Below are 20,617 nucleotides of genomic sequence, written 5' to 3'. Positions count from 1 at the left end.
ATTTTCATACCCTGAAGGTAGCATCCACGGAGTGGCCCTCGAAACCTTCATATGCAGCCGTTACCAGAAAATCCAAGGCTCCTGTCATGTTATCAAAACATGCCCTGATCTTGAAAACGCAAGAGGATAGCAAGTTAACCACCATCAAAGAGGTGAAGACTGAGGTGCTCAAAACCATTAAACCTCAGATTGGTAATATAATGCTGAAATCAGTGAGGAAGTTTAGGAATAAAGGGATTGCCATGGACGTGGCCTCCCAGTCAGATATTGATGAAATAAAGTTCTGCCCAATTATTGAGTCTCTGGGCCTGAACACAGAGACCCCCAGTGTAAGGGGGGATCCCCGCATTATCATCTTCGACGTTGACGCGACTACAACTAAAGATGAACTTGCACAGTGAACTTGTGCAGGCAGATATGAAGTTTTCTGAGCAGTGCAGACAGTCTGCAAGAGTAGCTCATAGTGTCTTGTCAATGATATACAGAATTTTTCTAGCAGGGATAAGGAGGTGATTATCCCCTTGTATAAAGCAATGGTCAGGCCACACTGAGTACTTATACAAGTCTGGAGGCCTCATTTTAAGAAGGATTTAGAACATATGTTGGAACGAGTACAGAGAAGGGCAACAAGATTAGTGAATGGGAAAAAAGGTTGCTCTTACGAAGAAAGGCATCAATTTTGCAAATTACAGTGTCTGGAGACTAGGCACCTGCGAGGTGATCTGATTGAGGTGTATAAAGACGATTGAGGTGATCTGATTGAGGTGTATAAAGCCTTGAATGGTTTGAGCATGCTCAATGCTGATGGGATCCTTCCTCTTGCTCAGAATAATCACCTAAGAGAGCATAAATTCAAATTGAGGAAAGACAGATTTAGGATAGATGTGCGGAAGTTTCCACCAACCAACTACCCGCTGCCTTTGGCCAGCGGGTAGTTGGTTGGTGGAACAGACTTCTATCATTTGTTGTGGAAGTTGATAGCCTAAATAAATTTAAGGCTGAGCTGGACAGGTATTTGAAATGAACGGAGGGGTGGAATGGGAGTGGGGTTTTTTTTTGTTTTTTTTTTTTTTTTGTTTTTTTGGCTGATGCTACATAAGCTTGCTTTCTTGCATCGTATGCCTTTACTAATGCTAAAAAGGAGATCTTTTCCAGAAATCTTGAAGAGATTATCAAGAAAGAAGAGACCCTTCAAGAAATAAAGGTTCAGTTTTCAACCAAGACTAGGACGAAATCGTGCTTAAACTGGATAGTAGAAATCTGCATTTTAAGAAAAATTCTCTGACTTTTTATTGTTGTTTATAAGAAATATAAAATGCTGTTCATTTTTAATGTAAATTCATAGCATTACTTGAAATTTACTCTACGATATCACAATTTTTTACAAATATAAAAAAAAAATACGAAAATATTGTTGAAAGAGCTGATTTATATTGCAATTTTATATATTTTCTAATATGATATTTTTGCTAAGAGAATACCAATGAAAATACGTAAAAACAGAAATATCAAGGCTATATCCTCTTCTCAAGAAAGAAACACAAACGGTCCAAGAACCATAGATAGCTGCAAACTAGGTTTCTTATACACTATATTGGGTTAAACTTTTTATTTTTGACCTCTTTGTGGAGAACATTTCTGTGGCTGTTCCTCCGTTTAGCATCCAGAAGTTGTCAGCCATCATATTAACGTTCCACCCCCAACTTGGCACCTTCTTCCATTTATTTTAAACTGCCATACCATTAACATCCAGACACCTACATAACTACAAATAACCTTTATTTACAGGAAAACTAATAAGGTGTGCTAAAACTTGTCGAGAGCCTTGTCGATCAATTCGGCCCTGGAAAGATTGTGCAAGACTCAAGGGGTTGAATTTTTTTTCAGCCTGGACTGTACTTGTTAACAGGAGAGATTGCTTCTACAGGGATGGGATACACTTAAATAGAAAGGGTGCAAGAATTTTTGCTGATGATATCGAGGCAGTGTTAGGTGGGTCGGAAAACTGATAGCTTGGGGGGAGACAAAGACCAATAGATTGACAGTAGCCACTGGCAGAGGTGAAAGAGATTCTTGCACTGCTTCTATTAGAATGTGCAGAAGCCTGAAAAACAAGATGCGTGATATTTCAGAGACTGCTGGGATCCATTACGGTACAAGTAAACACATGGGTTGTGTTAGGGTAGCTAAGAATAGAAACAGGTGCAGGTATACTTGCGTGTACACCAATGCTAGGAGTTTAGTAAATAAATTTGATGAATTTGAGGTATTGCTCAAAACATCAAAGGCAGATATTGTTGGGATATCAGAGACGTGGTGTCACACAGATATAAGAGATGCAGAACTGGAATTTGGGGAGTACGTCTACAGAAAGGCTAGACAGGATAGGAAGGGGGGACGGGTTATGCTATTAGTTAAGAAACACATGAAAACCAAGGAAGTGAAGCCAGTCGACATCGCTGGACAGTGCAGTGTTGAGTCAGTTTGGTGTGACATAAGCATTGGGAGATCAAAATTGAGAGTAGGAGTGTGCTATAGGCCTAATGACTCTGATGAGTATAATAAGGAACTGTACAGGGAAATAGAGTGGGCCAGTAAATCAGAGAGTCTTATAATGGGAGATTTTAATTTCCCAGATATTGACTGGAATTTGGGGGCTGGTCACTCACACACTAGCAGGGCTTTTGTGGATTTATTGGATGATTGTTTTCTACATCAGCATGTTCGGGAGGCAACTAGAGGGAGGAATACTCTTGATTTGATTATCTTAATGCATGAAGAATCAGCAGTGATTCTTCATGCATTAAGAATCTGCAGATAAATGAACCACTAGGTGGCAGTGATCACAGTGTGATGAAGTGGGATTTACTCAAAGAGGTAACTACCATTAGGGGTAAAGGGAAGGGTTATTGCTTCCGTAAAGGCGACTACGATGGACTGAGACAGTATTTAAATTCTATACAGTGGGACCAACTGATGATGTTACCAAGAGCAAATTCAAAATGGAAAGAATTCAAAGAACTTATCTTGGAAGCTACTAGTTTTTACATACCAACTAAGAAATATTGTTCAAGGTTTAGGCCTAAATGGCTGTCAGATGAACTAATGAGGCATATGGCAGAGAAGAAAAATGCATGGGATACTTACAAATTAACACATGACACAGAAGCCTATGATAGATACAAGTTGATATGCAACCAAGTTACAAAGGAGGTTAGGCAGGCGAAGGCAGATTACGAGAAATCCTTGGCAAGGGATGCAAAGAAAAACAGCAAAGAGTTCTTTACTTATGTAAACTCTAGAAGGAAGGGGATGAATCAGATTGGTCCACTTGATATTGCTGGGTCAACTGTTGATGATCCTGCTCAGGTAGCTAACAAACTAAATGAATATTTTGCATCGACATTCACACATGAGGAGTTATTCAGCGAGGGGAATGCCAGAGGTGTATTCAACTCTAGCAGTAAGCTACAGAATCTTGAAATAACTGGGAGTAAAGTGGAGGAGAAACTGTTGAAAATAAACATAAGAAAGGCACCCGGGGTGGATGGGATCTATCCAGTTATATTAAAGGTGGCAGCAAAGGAAGTAAGCAAACCCTTAGCCATAATTATGAGAGCTTCCTTGGACTCAGGGGAGGTACCCATAGACTGGAAATGTGCAAATGTGACCCCAATTCACAAAGGAGGATCAAAGGCTGACACAAGTAATTATAGACCTGTGAGCTTAACTTCTGTTCCAGGAAAATTAATCGAGGCACTGGTTAAAGAAGCACTGCAGGATCATTTAGACAAGACTTCAGTTATAGCTCGGACACAGCATGGCCTTGTTAAGGAGAAGTCTTGCCTGACCAATTTGATTGGATACTATGGTGCAGTCACAAAAGAACTGGATGCAGGGAAGAGCTTTGATATTATATACTTGGATCTTAGAAAGGCTTTTGATACTGTTGCACATGGAAGACTGCTACACAAATTGGAGCAGTGTAACATTGGAGGCAAATTGCTGCTATGGATAAAGGGGTGGTTGAGGGGGAGAAGACAGAGAGTGGTAATCAATGGACACTGCCCATCGTGGACTAACGTTATTAGTGGAGTCCCTCAGGGCTCAGTGTTGGGTCCATTATTGTTTTCTGTATTTATAAATGATATTGATGATGGTATATCAAGCTTAATGTCCAAGTTTGCAGACGATACAAAGGTTGGCAGGGTTGTTACGGACACTACTGACACTATGCTGCTGCAACAGGATCTGGAAAGGTTGAGCAGATGGGCTGAGAGGTGGCAAATGAAGTTTAACATTGACAAATGTAAAGTACTACACATGGGAAACAGCAACCCCAGAGCAACGTATCAACTCTGTAGTACTACACTGACAGTGGTAGAGAATGAAAGGGACTTGGAGGTGGTTTTGCAGGCAGATATGAAGTTCTCTGAGCAGTGCAGACGGGCTGCAAGAGTAGCTCATGGAGTATTGTCAATGATATACAGGAATTTTTCCAGCAGGGATAAGGAGGTGATTATTCCCTTGTATAAGGCAATGGTCAGGCCACACCTAGAGTACTGTATACAGGTCTGGAGGCCTCATTTCAAGAAGGATGTAGAGCTGCTGGAGCGAGTACAGAGAAGGGCAACAAGATTAGTGAATGGAACAAAGGGGTGCTCCGGAGAAAGGCTTAAGTTTTGCAAATTACAGTGTCTGGAGACTAGGCAACGGCGAGGCGATCTGATAGAGGTGTATAAATCCTTGAATAGTTTGAGCATGCTCAATGCTGATGGGATTCTTCCTCTAGCTCAGAATAATCACCTGAGAGGGCATAAATTCAAATTGAGGAAAGACGGATGTAGGATAGACGTGCGGAAATTTGCCTTTAGCCAGCGGGTGGTTGGTTGGTGGAACAGACTTCCATCCCTTGTAGTGGAGGGTGATAGCCTAAATAAGTTTAAGGCTCAGCTGGACAGGTATTTTGAACGAACAGAGGGGTGAAGTGGGTTTTTTTTTTTTGGCTGATGCTGCATAAGCTTGCTTTCTTGCATCAAATGCCTCTACTAATGCTAATGCTAACTTTAGCCTTTATGTCAGCCTTTAGTCTTCGTGGAACATTCTACACCAGCGTTATGTTAATGTTCTTCGATATTTTCTGCTGTTTGAGCTTCAAAGCGCGAAAAATTCAGCTGTTTTAGTGCAGTCTCTCTTCACACCCACCCATTCAATTCACCACAAAGGTTTTCTATAGGATTAAGGCCAGCGCTGACTGACCAGTCGAACTTTTCGACGACCATGTCCACAGGCCAGTCCTTCGCAACGCAAGCAGCGTGACATCGGGTCTGTGTTGCTGAAAGAAGTATGAGCTTTCCCAGACGTGCAGGGTTTTTCGTCCAGCAAACAGAAAATCGATCACAGAACATACGCAATTTACAGACAGCACACACGGAGTAATATAGCCTTAGTTGCTGATGCTTCTTAAAACTCTACTACTACTACTACTTCCCAGACTGGCTGTCACAACGTAAATAACGTAGTATTTTCCAGGACGTCTAGACAGATGGAAACGTTCATGGGTTTGTCCAAAACAACCAATAGTTCTGCACAACCATGAAAAATAGCCCCAGACCATTACGCTGCCTCCACTAAACTTCATTGTCAGGATGATACAGTGCGGCAAGTAGCATTCTCCGGGCATCCATCACATCAAAGCACGACCGTCAGACTGGTAGAACATGTTTCTTGACCCGTCACTCCACGGTGCAGTTTTCCATCGGTCACATTAACACAGTTCAAGAACGGCAGGTTTTACACCAAGCTAGACGGCGTATGGCATTAGTATTTAGTTACTTGAATACGGCTGCACGACCATGGTAACCTATATTATGCAGCGTCCTTAGCAACGTACTGGTGCTGATGTATTTCAATCGTCTCACTGAGGGTCTGCGTGCGCTGAGACATTATCTACCTGCGTTCCGACCAGACGATTCTTTGCAAGGCTCGCCTTCACGTTGCATCAGTTTCAGATTTCGACTCAGTTCGGAGAGAAGTGTGTAGGGTTTTTCCTTTTTTTTTTACTGTTGCTATAAATGCTTGCTTTCTTGCAGCATTTGCCACCACTACTGGTACTATTATCACTATTTGTCCCTTCTGAAAGACCTCCTGTATATTGGTGAATTTTTCCCCAGGGGCTAAATCTGGGGAGCTTTTGTTAGCGAGTAATTTGCGTGTATTGTGATACTTGTGTTTAGTTGAGGTTGAATACTTGATTTTCACTGATGTGTTCACTTTTCTGATTTTCACTGACTTGTTACACAGTTTAGTTACCCTAACTCCTCGCTGGTCTGGGGTGGGCGGTTGGGGATAAATGCCCCGAACCGGCTAAACGGGTAAAGTGAGTAGTGAAGGAACAGAGGAAAACTAAATTTAGTATATCCGTGCCCTTGCGAGCAGCGCTCCTGGGACCCTCACCTGTTAAACTTGGGTGAGGGAGGATTTTAAATATCTCTGGATAGATTTCTCAGTTATTTTAGTAATCCATTCAAAATTTAACTGTGAGATTGGGCTCTCGATCCTTGATTTTGATAATTGCAAATATTATATATAGTCGTGATTTCTCGACTATATACAATATTTCTCGACTTTTGAGTTTTCACTTTTAGATTGTATATAGTAATTTTATTTATACAAAATGGAGGAATCTAGAGGTATAGAGCCAGAAGAAGCCACAAATGAAGAAGAATTGTTGCAGTCCACCTCGCATGTAACTGATGACGAATGAGAGGAGATCAGTAAGGAAATATTGTCCTAAGCACAGGAATTGACGGATTTTGAGGTTTTCTCTGGGAGAACTCTTAGTAGATTTTCACTGTTGTGTTCACTTCCAAGGCCTAGGTCATTATCGCTCTCAGGCCTCCCTAAGGGCTCCAGCAATCTAAAGCAAGTGAAAAAGCGAAAGGAAAGGGCAAGCAACAGTGCTAGCAAAAAAGGAGTCTACCAGTGATAAAGAAACAGAAGATGGACACAAGAAGGGGCGTAGAGATAAAAGTAAAGAAAGATCTAATCAGGAAGGGTTTCAGTATGTAAGAGAGACCCGAGAACGTCTAAGAAGCTTTCTGTTTGATGCCCATAGTAAGGTACCCACCGCTTCTATGCGAATGATTCTGGAATTTTGGGATACTCTTGAGTCAAAATCAGTGGATGTCTGTATGGAAAATGTGTTATAGAGAGATAGACTGGAAAAACGAAAGGAGAAACCAGTAACATATGCAAGTCCAAGAAGCATATAAAGAGATAAAGAAGGTACCAAAAGTGATATTGATAAAGTCTGCTGGGACTAAATTTCAAACAAGTGAGCAGGTAAAGAAACAGGTTTTGAATGAAGTTAAGCCTCTATTGAAGGAAGTTAAAGACAAAAATATAAGAACTATAAGCAATTGTGGAGTATTGGTGGAGGCGGAGGGCGATGATAACTTATCAAAGATCAGAGGTTGTTCTAGAATTCAAGAGATTGAACTAAAGTTTTCAATTCCAATAACTGCATATCCATGTGTTGATGTCACCCACCAAAGATAACTACCAAGTGAAGAACCTTTGAATAGAGACAACCCACAAATTAAGATAATCTAAGAAAGACAAAAGATATGTATGCTACTGGGCTTGACTCTCACGGATGTGACCAATAAGACAATCTCCTAGATGAAGACTGACAACGCCACCGGCGTGCCACTAGATGTCAACTGCTTTTCTTGGACAACTGGCATTCTGCACCAGGTACCCTAACTTGGTTCACTTTAAACCCCCCCTCCCCTGGTAGGGAGAAGGAGGAACGGGTTTCTGTCTCCTCCCCCTCCTTGCTGCCTCCTTTTTCTCCTGGTGGGGCCAGTCCCCACTGACCTTTCTAGAGTTGCCTTCCCTATCATCCCCATATTTCTATCTGTCCCTCCCCTTCTTCAGTCTTCACCTACTCTAACTGAATATGCGGGGTTTTTTTTTGGGCCCTTGCCACTGAAATCTTAGGAAATTAGGTGGTAGGGCCTGCCAGAGTACTTACTTCTAATGTGATCCCTCTATGCCTGACCTGCCTCCTTGGGGATAAGTGTGGGAAACGGGGGGTCCCAATAGAAGCCCAACGGCTAAAAGGTCAGAGGAACAACACAACATAAACAATATACCTTGCACTTTTTAAAATCTCTGGCCTTCACAGTGTTCTGTATTTCACAAAAAGAGTATACAACACGGAGATGGGGGAAAACCCCTGGGGCCGTTAGACAATGAACACTTTACACTTTACTTTATCCACGTGTTATCCAGGGGCGACGTCATTAGTACTACCAGGACACCGGAGGGAAACCTAACGACACCTGGGAGCAGTCGATTGGCAACATACTCGACAAAATCTTCAAGGAACCTGCACTACTAACCATGCAAGAACAACACGAAATTTGCAAGGACAATGCAAACTATATCACCTCGACAATCGAGTTCCCTCTTCCCCCTTGAGGAGCTCAGTGAGGCTGCTACCAAGATTAGAAATCGCAAATGCCCAGGACTGGACATGATTGAACCAGAGATCTTGAAGAAAACCGTAGAATTTGCACCGCACTTACTCTATACAACAGATGCCTGGAAACAGGAAAATTCCCCACAGCATGGAAAACGGCAAAGACCAAGTTAATACTTAAAAATCCTAATAAAAAACCGGACTGCCCAGAGTCATATAGACCTATCACACTGCTCTCAGTGATCGGCAAACTATATGAGAGACTGCTGCACAAGCGAATGAAAAACCACTATGAGAGGCAGACCTTGAGGCTAGGAATCATTTCGGATTTAAGCCGGGTTCCTGCACAGTGGATGCACTTGGAAACCTGCTTCGGGAGGCGCAGGAATACAGAAAAAAATACCTACTAGTCATTTCGATTGATTTTGCCGGGGCCTTCGACTCACTTTCGTGGCCGAGAGTCCTGGGCAGACTAAGGGAGGCTGCAGTTCCTATCAACCTATACAAGGTAATGGAGGACTACCTATCTTGCAGGAAAGTAGAAATAAATGCCAACTACCAAAAAAAAAAGTCACAAGATCTGTACACAGGGGCTGCCCGCAGAGATCTGTCTTGGGCCACTCCTTTGGAACATGGTCCTCGACGAGCTCCTGAACTTGGACCTGGGGCTGGTCGGGGCCCAGGCCTTTGCAGACGACCTTATTCTTACCACTGAGGCTGACTCTAGAGCCCAACTGGAAACCATCGCCAATCAAGCTGTACAGAAACTACAACACTGGGCTACAAGAAACCAGTTAAAAATTTCACGGACGAAAACCACATCTATTCTACTAAAAGGAACCCTGCAAATACGGAGTCCATCCCAAGTTAAAATACAAGGTGTGACCATTAAACTCGCAAACCAAATGAATTATTTAGGAGTTATCCTAAACAAAAACTTATTCTTTCAGCCTCATCTACAATATGTAAGGACGAAGATAAGACGTTACTCGGCACTGGTGGCGAGGATTATGAGAAAAGACTGGAGATTAAAAAAAAACAACACTAATGTTGTATTATAAGGCAACCTTCATCCCTGCGATAACTTATGCTGCGGCAGTGTGGTACAGCAAAACGACGCTTGAAGTCAATAGGAGAACTCTGGATATGATACACAGGACCATTTTATTAACAATCACACGAGCATGCAGAACAGTAAGCACAGCACAGCACACCAGCGTTGCAGGTGCTTGCTGGAGCGCTCCTCTCGATTTGGAGGCTGTAAAAGCTGGCTTGCTCTTCCTGCACACTAGTGGGTCGCTGCCACCTTCCAGGATTTCATAATTGACCCAGCGATTAGTACAAAAACCGAAAAAGTCCGATTACAGGCATACCTACTCCGGGAGTGGAAACAAAGATGGACCGATACAACAAAAGGAAAAATCACATGAAAATTCTTCCCCGATCTCAGCAAAATATACCCCAAGCAACCGGCCTGGTACGTTCCGGGGATGCACTAGACTTCGCTGCTTGCTGGTCATGGCCCTTTTAACGAGAAACTGTAACCGTGGCCTTGATGGAGAAGTCTTTGGGAGCAGGTTCTATTGCCTTTTGACATGGGTCTGGGAAGGTGATCGATGTAGCAAGGTCTGCCTATATTGAAAAATATAGGCAGATCTTACTCCATCTCTAAAATCTCTACAAGTTTGTAGTTTCTGCAAACTTATAGAGATTACCTTGCTGTCCAGTGATTGTATGTACTGCAGCATTTGCACCAGTAGGAACTGATCAGTAATTTTAACCGGTTTGGGATGGTCTCAGGAACTAGGTTGGTTCTAAGACCCTCCAGCTGCAGTGAGCTCAGAAGTCTGTTTCGGAAATGATGCCGACCATAATTTTTGAGAGCAGAGTTTATTATTAAACTCATTTACAAAGTCAAATGAGAAGTATCAAAGAAGTAGTTATCAGATTTCCCGTTGGATCATCTCATCTGAGGCTGTTTCGGGATTTTATTATTGCAAATCCGAGCATATCTTAGCTAATTCCGTACTAAAATAAAGGAACCGTATATTGGCAGGTGGTAGATGACTCTCATCAACCGGTGCAATACCACCACTTTGCTTATTGGAGGCTTAAAGTGGTGAAACCCATGTTTAATCTCTAGAGCAAAGTTTCCGGCACCCCCCCCCCCCCCCCCCCCCCCATACTTCTCCCTCAATCCATGCACGGTACTAAGTACTATAGGTTTTGATACCTTTCGTGTTTGGGGATTTCATAAAAAAAAAAAATAAAAATAAATATATATATTAGGGTTTTTTTAAAAGCTTATTTTCTTCTCAATTACACTTTTTTTTTGGCACTGTAGCATTCATTCAGACAAATATTTTTTCAAATATTAGGAAAGGGGACCTATGTCACATATATATATATATATATTTTTTTTTTTTTTTTTTCCACCTGTACTATCACATGCTGCCATTCGATGAACGGATGCTGAGGTGCTACCGGATGTCAATGTGTATTGGCTTTAACTTCATGGTATGCCTGAACTCAAATTTAACCGCATCGTTGTCTGTTCCCATTGTGGAACTTCCTGTATTTTAAAAGCCAGAGGAAGTACTTTCAATGGATTTTTCTATAGACGTCAGTGACTGTAATTTCGGGGGGAAAGGGGGTACCCTCAAGTAATACGCTTCCTCTAAAAAACGTGGTCGTGGAAACAGCACGAACCTAGTTTCATTATGACAGCAAGAGTCATAAAATAGAGTGATCAGTCCAGCGGCAGTGGTGAAACATTTCTGTTATGTATCTTCAGATTACTATTTATACAAGCATCATAGAAGAACTTTCCAGTGATATTCTGGAAATTTATTCTAGTGATTTGTAAGGATTTACAGGGAATACTAACAATTGTGTAAATATATGCTTCCAGAAAAGGCTTTCTGTATGTGAATAAAGTTTCAGAGAAGTATTTAGCACGCTGGAAAAATATCTTTTGTGATGGATATGTGGAAACTTGTTTTCTTATTTCAAGGTGAGAGATATCATTCAAAATTCAGAGTGATTCATTTACGGGTTATTGTTTAACTGAGACACTATAGTAAACATATATCAAAAATTTATCTCACTCATTTTGTAAAATAATTAGAGCGAAAATCATTATAATTGCTGCGCCCTAACAAAGCAGAAATCACTTTGATTGCTAGAACAGTTACGTAAGTTGCTTTTCCCTAATAGCGAAACTGATAGCTTATCCAGTACAAGTTAATTGTTTTTTTTTTTAGGTAGGGGGGGGGATAGCTTATGTTTTACAAGTACTGTACAAACATCCAATTTTTCTGGAATATAAAACGGATGTCTCCCTCCATCCCCCCCCCCTCTCTTATCCCTCTCCTTATAATACTACCGTCAAGTTACCGTAAATAATTGTGAACTGTCTTTATGTTAATTATAAAAAAATTGTTTTTTGTGTAAAATGTGTTTATAAAATTTTTAAATAGTGATTATATAAAAAAACTGGCCAGCAAATTACAGGAACGGCGGTTGTGTCTGTTTCTTTTCCAAGTTTTGTATATTATCAGAAAAGTTCTTTTTGTCTCATTCATTTTCTTTAGTGACACTGACTGTAAAATTAGCAATTTTAAATATTCTAATAGACTATAAAATATTTAAGGGCAAAGGCCTCATGCTACGAGATAGAATGTTACTCATTCTATCTCGTAGCATGTATGTTACGAGATTTCTATTCATTCTATCTCATGTATGTTAGTGCAAAAGCATCATTTTAACGTAGCCATCTACCAAAGTAGTTAAATTAATTAATTAAATTGACATCGTTTTGTTTATATCTCATATTGTGAATGCCTTCATAACGAATTGCCATGGTATTGCACTACCTCGAATAAATAACACTTCACCAGTGGAGAAGACTACTGTTATTTATTCTCTCATATTGTGAAGTATTACTTCACAATATGAGAGATACCTGATGGTGTGCAATGATATAGACTATAAAATATTCAAGGGCAATGGCCTCATGCAATGAGGTAAAATGACTAACATGTAGGTTAGTGCAAATACCTCGTAGCATGAGGCCTTTGCCCTTAAATATTTTATAGTCTTTATCACTGCACACCATCAGAAATCTCTCATATTGTGAAATTATACTTCATAACTGAGTTGTCACTATTGCAACACCAGGCTACCTGCCCACCCACCAACCAACCGAAGAGAAGCCAACAAGTTTTGAAACGGTGCCGTCTGGGTGGTGGTCCGCTGAAAATAAATAACAGTAGTCTTCTCCACTGGTGAAGTGTTATTTATTCGAGGTAGTGCAATACCATGGCAACTCGTTGTGAAATCATTCACAATATGAGATATAACCAAACCAAAATGATGCCAATTTAATTAATTAATTTAACTACTTTGGTAGATGGCTACTTTAAAATGATGCTTTTGCACTAACCTACATGTTAGATATTCTAATAGAATAATGAAAATACTTATGTAATTAAGAATATGCTTATATAATTACGAAAATGCTTGTAATTACGAAAATGCTTATGTAATTATATAAGACATAATTAGGTCACACTTATGTAACTACGCAGGTAGAAATGATAATACAAAATAAGTAATGATAATACGAAATAGGCAACCTTCGGCTGAAACGGCCAATAGGTGGAAAACTTTAGGAGTCTAATATATATCGATTACCTTTAAATCCCATCGACTACGAATGTGCATGCAAACCTGAAATGGATCAAAATATTATTATATATATATATTCGAAGAAAATACATGCCCTCGTGGGTAGCACAGTTGGTAGGATCACCGTTCTCCCCACAGAGGGTGGAAAAGACCCGAGGCGGGAGGAATTTTTATGGGCCTATTTAATCGATAGTTTAAATAGGCCCATATTTAAACTATCGACTAACTCAACGGCAAGGGTAGCAGAGTTTTTTTTTACTGGAAACTCGGGTTTTTCGTCCAGCAAACAGAAAATCGACCTCAGAACACATGCAATTTACAGACAGTATACACGGAGCAATATGGCCTTAATTGCTGATGCTCCTAAAACCAACACCAACAACACCTCTCGAGAAAATACATGACACTTACATACCTCGAGCTGGGTATTTTAGAATTTGTAACGAGTCATGGACATGAACATAGACTCAGCTTTTCCCTGAATGAAAGAAGAAGACTGGCTGCAGTGGGAATAGGCAATATACAGGCCGAAGAGACAAACAAACTTTCTTTTTTATATATTAGATTTCGATCCGCGAGTTCGTTTAAAATCACTTCGCTAACTTTTTTGGCTTATTTCAAGAGGAAATGATTTCGCTGACCTAGAAGATAAAAAATATTTTAACACAAAATTGAGATCTGTTCTTGTCGACTAACAGACCGCAAAGAGCGGAGGTACCAATCAAATATATATCAGTACATTAACAACAAAAGCCGATGGGAAGTCCTGCGAGATCAAGTGCAACTATTTTTTAAAGACCTTTACCAACTGATCTTCCGTCATATATGCTCTATCCTCGGTTTATACGATAGATATGTACCGCAAAAACACCATCGAAGAGTTGAAGAAATTAAAAATTAATTATAGGAACTAAAAGAACTTAAACTCCGAATCCACTGAGGAATAAAAGTCCGTCTTTCTCCAGACTAGTCATCACTATGAAATTAAAATCATCTAAAACCTAATAGAAGCTTGAAGGAACCAAGAGTCCAGACATCGGACTTCTCAAGCATCATGAGTTGGCCCAAAGGTGTGAAAGCAAAGCTAATAGGCGGATGCAATTAAGTCACGATAACTCACCTTCATCAGAGGACTACAGTCATAGTCATATTTGAGACAGGATTTCGATAACATATATAACATATTCAAAACATATGTTGCCAATATGACAATACAACTTATACAATAATAGTTAAACTTCTGGAAAAACAAATGTTGAATGTAGATCAACTCTATTTGAGAATGATTATGATTGAAGCTATATGGACTAAAAAATATTAAATTAGAATTTTAATTCTCATTTAATATTTTTATATCTGATTTAATACATAGTGTTGTTTATATGTCATTCTAAAAGTATGCAGTTTTATCTGTATAGAATGTGTCAAGGGTGGAAAGTAAAAGAGAACATATACCGATATAAGGTCTTCGGTGCATTATGAGGGAGGTCAGATCCTGGCATGCCCAAATACCTGGTACACCTAACCACCGCCTAACTATGCTGACATGGACTGTCATGTTCCTTTAAACGGTCTACAAACATAAAAACGTTCTACTACATTCGTCGGCGAATCTGAATGGGCAAAATGTTCTCTGCTTTCAGGAACTCGATAACCCACTATTGTTTCTTACGCACATCACTCAGCCTCTCTTTTCCAAGAGTACTTGCAGTCTTACACCTGGCGTACAGCGTTGAAAGTCGTAATACATTGGTGATAACGTTTTAAATTTTCGCAACACCATTACGTTTTGTATGGAAGGCCACACGAAAGGTTAAAAAAAAAAAAAAAAAACACACGAAGACTACTTTCAGAACGACCCTCGCATACTGCATAGGTTCAGTGTTGGGCCAGCTGTTGTTTTGTATATTTATCATTGATATTGATGAAGGTATATCAGGCTTAATGTCGAAGTTTGCAGATGATACGAAGGTTGGCAGGATTGTTAATGACAGTAATGGCAGGGTGCTATTGCAACAAGATCTAGATAAATTGGGCAAATGGGCTGAGAAGTGGCAACTGAAGTTTAACATTAGCATTAGCATTAGCAGAGCCATATGATGCAAGAAAGCAAGCTTATGCAGCATCAGCCAAAAAAAAAAAAAAAAAAACACTTTCATTTCACCCCTCCGTTCGTTCGAAATACCTGCCCAGCTGAGCCTTAAATTTATTTAGGCTATCAACTTAAACAACAAGGGATGGAAGTCTGTTCCACCAACCAACTACCTGCTGGCTAAAGGCAAATTTCCGCACATCTATCCTACATGTCTTTCCTCAATCTGAATTTATGCCCTCTCAGGTGATTATTCTGAGCAAGAGGAAGAATCCCATCGGCATTGAGCATGTTCAAACCATTCAAGACTTTACACACCTCTATCAGATAACCTCGCTGGTGCCTAGTCTCCAAACACTAATTTGCAAAACATAAGCCTTTCTTCGTAAGAGCACCCCGTTGTTACATTCACTAATCTTGTTGCCCTTCTCTGTATTCGTTCCAGCAGCTCTACATCCTTCTTGAAATGAGGCCTCCACACCTGTATGCAGTACTCAAGGTGTGGCCTGACCATTGCCTTATACAAGGAAATAATCACCTCCTTATCCCTGATAGAAAAATTCCTGTATATCATTGACAAGACACCATGAGCTACTCTTGCAGCCCGTCCGCACTGCTGAGAGAACTTCATATCTGCCTGCACAATTACCCCCAGGTCTTTTTCATTCTCTACCACTGTCAGTGTAGTACCACAGAACTGATACGTTGCTCTGGGGTTGCTGTTTCCCATATGCAGTACTTTACATTTGTCAAGGTTAAATTTCAGTTGCCATATCTCAGCCCATCTGCTCAACTTTTCTAGATCCTGTTGCAGCAGCGTACTGTCATTAGTGTCCTTAACAACCCTGTCAACCTTCGTATCGTCTGCAAACTTGGACATTATAAACCTGATATATCATCATCAATATCATTTATAAATACAGAAAACAACAATGGACCCAACACTGAACCCTGAAGAGCTGCACTAATAACATTAGTCCACGATGAGCAGTGTCCATTGATTACCACTCTCTGTCTTCTCTCCCTCAACCATCCCTTTATCCATAGCAGCAATTTGCCTCCAATGCCACTCTGCTCCAATTTGTGCAGCAGTCTTTCATGTGCAACAGTATCAAAAGCCTTTCTAAGATCCAAATATATGATATCAAAGTTATTCCCTGCATCCAGTTCTTTTGTGACTGCATCATAGTATCCAATCAAATTGGTCAGGCAAGACTTCCCCTTAACAAAACCATGCTGTGTCCGAGCTATAACTGAAGCCTTGTCTAGATGATCCTGCAGTGCTTCTTTAACCAGTGCCTCCATTAATTTTCCTGGAACAGAAGTTAAACTCACAGGTCTATAATTACTTGTGTCAGCCTTTGATCCTCCTTTTACATAGGTAAACTCTTTTCTGTTTTTCTTTGCATCCTTTACCAAGGATTTCTCATAATCTGCCTTTGCCTGCATAATCTCCTTTGTGACTTGGTTACAGACCAGCTTATATCTATCATAGGCTTCCATGTCACCCATTAATTTACATGTATCCCATGCATTTTTCTTCTCTGCCATATGTCTCATTAGTTCATCAGACATCCATTTAGGCCTAAACTTTGAACAATATTTCTTAGTTGGTATGTAAAGCCTAGTAGCTTCCAAGAAAAGTTCTTTGAATGCTTCCGATTTTGAATTTGCTGTTGGTAACATCATCAGTTGGTCCCACTGTATATATTTGGGGCGCCTCCGTAGCCAGGTGGGAAGGAGCAGCAGTGGGTAGCATACGCTTCTTGATTAGACTGGGGTTCGAGCCCGTCACCACCAAATACGGAGGATGCGGAAAGGTCAGGGAATGACCACCGCATATCCCGGAGCAATATGGCTTTAGTTGCTAATGCTCCTAAAAACCAAATAACAGTCCCACTGTATAGAATTTAAATACTGTCTCAGACCATCGTAGTCGCCTTTACGAATGCAAAACCCTTCCCTTTACTACCCCTGATGGCAGTTACATCTTTGAGTAAATCCCACTTCAGCACACTGTGATCACTGCCAGCTAGTAACCCCAGAGAAACGTACCAACTGTATGGTACTAGACTTAGGGTGGTAGAAAATGAAAAATACCTGGGAGTAATTGTGCAGCCAGGTATGAAATTTTCTGAGCAGTGCAGACAGGCTGCCAGAGCAGGTCGTGGAGTATTGTCAATGATATACAGGAATTTTGCTAGTAGGGAAAAAGAAGGTAGTATAATGCAATGGTCAGGCCACGCCTTGAGTACTACGTACAGGTCTGGAGGCCTCATTTTAGGAAGAATGTAGAGTTGTTTGATCGAGTTCAGAGAAGGGCGACAAGATTAGTGAGGGGAAACGAAAGGATGGTCAAGAAAGGCTTAAGTTCTGCAAATCGCGGCGTATGGAGACTAGCCACCGGCGAGGCAATCTGACTGAAGTGTATAACGCTTTGAATGGGTCGAGCAGGCTTAATTCTGATGGGATTTTTCCTCTTGCTCAGATTACGAACCTGGGGGGGGGGGCTCAAATTGAGGAAAGGCAGTTATAGAATAGATGTGCGGAATGCCTTTAGCCAGCGGGTAGTTGATTGCTGGAACAGACTTCCATCTGTCGTTGTGAAAGTTGATAGCGTAAATAAATTCAAGGAGAAACTGGACAAACGTTTAGAGGGAATTGATGTGTGAATTTTTTTTTTTTTTTTTTTTTTTTTGGCTGATGCTACATAAGCTTGCTTTCTTGCATCACGTGCCTCGATTACTGCTACTATTTACAAATTTGTGGCACTCTGCCCTCAGTATGATTTTGACATTGGATTTTGTTCCACAAGACTTTGTGGGGACATTTTTGTGTGCCTTGCGGATGATTCCACCTTGGTCTTGGGGCGATAGTCAAACACCCAACTTTCATTCATTATGACCACTTTTCTTAGAAGCATGGATCCTGTGTAGATAAACTTCCTGTGATGCGTGCAGCATCTCTGTAGCACTTTTCCCAAGTTTAAATAGCTCGATTTAGTGCGGTGTTCAAACTCGACATTCGCCAGTCAATCAACTATGACGCGAGTGAAGCGGTCAAGCAGCAGATATCAAAGAATACTCAAATGTGAACACAGCTTTATTGTCTTTGTTCAAGGAAAGATATCAGCAGGTGTAAAAGTAGAAGGGATGGCAGTTTCTCTGTTTGGAACCCACTTAATGAGAAAATAAAAGCAACGGGACTTATTTTTTCAGTAACTGGCAGTGTTGAATCCAGGGGGGGGTGAAACTCGCCCCCTGTTGAATAAAATTTTCCCTCGGTGAAAAATAGTAATTTTTATTTTATAAAACACGAATTCAATAAATTTTTGTCAAATAAAAAACACGAAAAATCACATCGACTAAGTGTAGTACTTGTTAGGTGGTAGATGGCGAAAATAAATCACTAAAATTCAAGACACGAAATTTTCAAAATAATTAAATGGACAATATTTCTGGCACAAATTGTAATTAAAAGCCACTATTTTAAGTGTCCGCATTTTCGTTTTATGGTTTTCAAGTTCCTTTTATTTTCAGACAAACCATCTCTTGATAGTGTTTCACACAAACGGTCTACTTGCGACTAATTCTTTGTTTGTACATCGCAAACAAGATTGCGGGTCGCGAATTGGTTCGCCTGAATTGGTTCCTGACAGATGCTATTGTAATTGTAATTATAAAGTGTCCCGCGGCTTTCAGGGGAGTCTACAGCCACTAATTCAATCGTCAGCAGTTTCGCTTTATGGTTTTCATATTCCTTTTTTTTGTTTTTTCACAGCAAGAGCCTGACGTAGCCGAGTGGTCAGAGCGCGAGTGCATAGCACACGTTCCTTGAGTGGACCCGGGGTTCAAGCTCGTCACTACTAAATACGATAAATATTTGTATTGGCGATTTGTTGTAAACTCTACTGACTTGGTTGTCGTGCCGGAGTATAAACAGAAAAATTTTATTTCACTTGTGGCTAATTCTTCCTTTGTATACTGCAAACGAGACGGTTTGGTCGAAGCCTATAAACAATACATTTTATAATCTTTTTATTATATTGTATATGAATCTGTACCGTAATATTGCATGTTTGATTATAATCTGTATAATTTTTTTTTTTGCAAATTTTAATCGGTGATTTTCATATTAAACTGTGATTATTGTCAGTAATGTGGTTTTTGTGAACTGACTATTAATATTTAGATGTTAAATAATAAATATTTCCTTTTGTTTCCCATTTTATTTTCTCATATTCTCTTATAATATTCATAAATATGCATAATCTGGATATTTATATTTATGCATATACTGGGTGTCTCAAAAATACACGGCATAACTTCAGGAATGAGTTCCTCATATGTAGACAATAAAAATATTTTATATCAACATAGTTCCGGAAATGCTTGGTTCCCGAGTTATTAACCGGAATGTCTTATCTCCCGCATGTGATTTCCTTCATCACAAGGTACTGATTCTATCAGTACCTTGTGTATGTACCTTGGGATGGTTTTCCATTCCAACCATGTACTCAAATCAGGAACAAGCGGATATGCACTTTATGTACTGTTTGGCGGACAGCAATACTCTGAAGGCTCGTCCTTTGTACCACGAAAGGTTCCCAGAACGAAGATGTCCAGACAGAAAAACGTTTGAAGGTATCCATCGCCGCCTTTGTGAACATGGGACCTTTACATCTTGTTCTGCCGACAGAGGACGACCAAGATCTGACTCCTGAAGTAGAGGAGGAGATTTTGGATGTTTTGCATGCCACTCCTGGAATCAGCATACGCAGAATAGCAATGCAACTGGCTGTTCAACGTTCGACTATTTGGAGAGTGTTGCGCGAACACCAACTGTATCCTTACCATATGCAACGGGTACAGGCCTTGTCACCAACAGATTACCCTGCGCGAGTAATGTTCTGCCAGTGGTTCTTGCAGCAGTGTGGTACAACTCCTCACTTTTCTGCCTTAGTGATATTCACAAATGAAGCACAGTTCACACGAGACGGAATCCAAAACTTTCACAATCAGCATGTATGAGCTGAGGAAAACCCACATGCAATTCTTCCATCACATCACCAACAGCGGTTCAGCCTCAACATCTGGGCGGGTGTTTTTGATGATAAGTTATTTGGGCCCCACTTCCAAACAAACTCACAGGGCAGGCGTACAGAAACTTTCTGGAAAACAACATGCCTGATTTCTTGGACGACACGCCACTGATCATTCGTCAACAAGCACGCTTCATGCACGATGGCGCTCCCGCACATTTCAGCCACCTAGCCCGCAATTACCTGAATCGAAGGTTTCCTGGTCGGTGGATAGTTAGAGGTGGACCAACTGCCTGGCCTCCACCCT

General features: G+C 40.6%; 1 protein-coding gene across 1 annotated transcript in view; it reads left to right on the top strand.

The window, feature by feature from the left end:
* The first annotated feature begins 11,360 nt into the window (after positions 1 to 11,360).
* The window catches only part of LOC150076522 (uncharacterized), a 61,874-nt gene continuing 52,617 nt past the window's right edge, over positions 11,361 to 20,617 (top strand). The window contains exon 1 of the mRNA XM_090387377.1: positions 11,361 to 11,501. Within this exon, the coding sequence (XP_090243503.1) occupies positions 11,468 to 11,501 (34 nt within the window). The 5' untranslated portion in view covers positions 11,361 to 11,467. The remainder of the gene's footprint in view (positions 11,502 to 20,617) is intronic.

The sequence above is a fragment of the Mastigoproctus giganteus genome, chromosome 13 (genome assembly GCF_048544385.1).
Source record: "Mastigoproctus giganteus isolate SK-2022 chromosome 13, ASM4854438v1, whole genome shotgun sequence".
NCBI classification, from domain to species: Eukaryota; Metazoa; Arthropoda; class Arachnida; order Uropygi; family Thelyphonidae; genus Mastigoproctus; species Mastigoproctus giganteus.
Note: the sequence above shows the minus strand (reverse complement) of the source record. Positions and strands in the feature narration are given on the sequence as shown.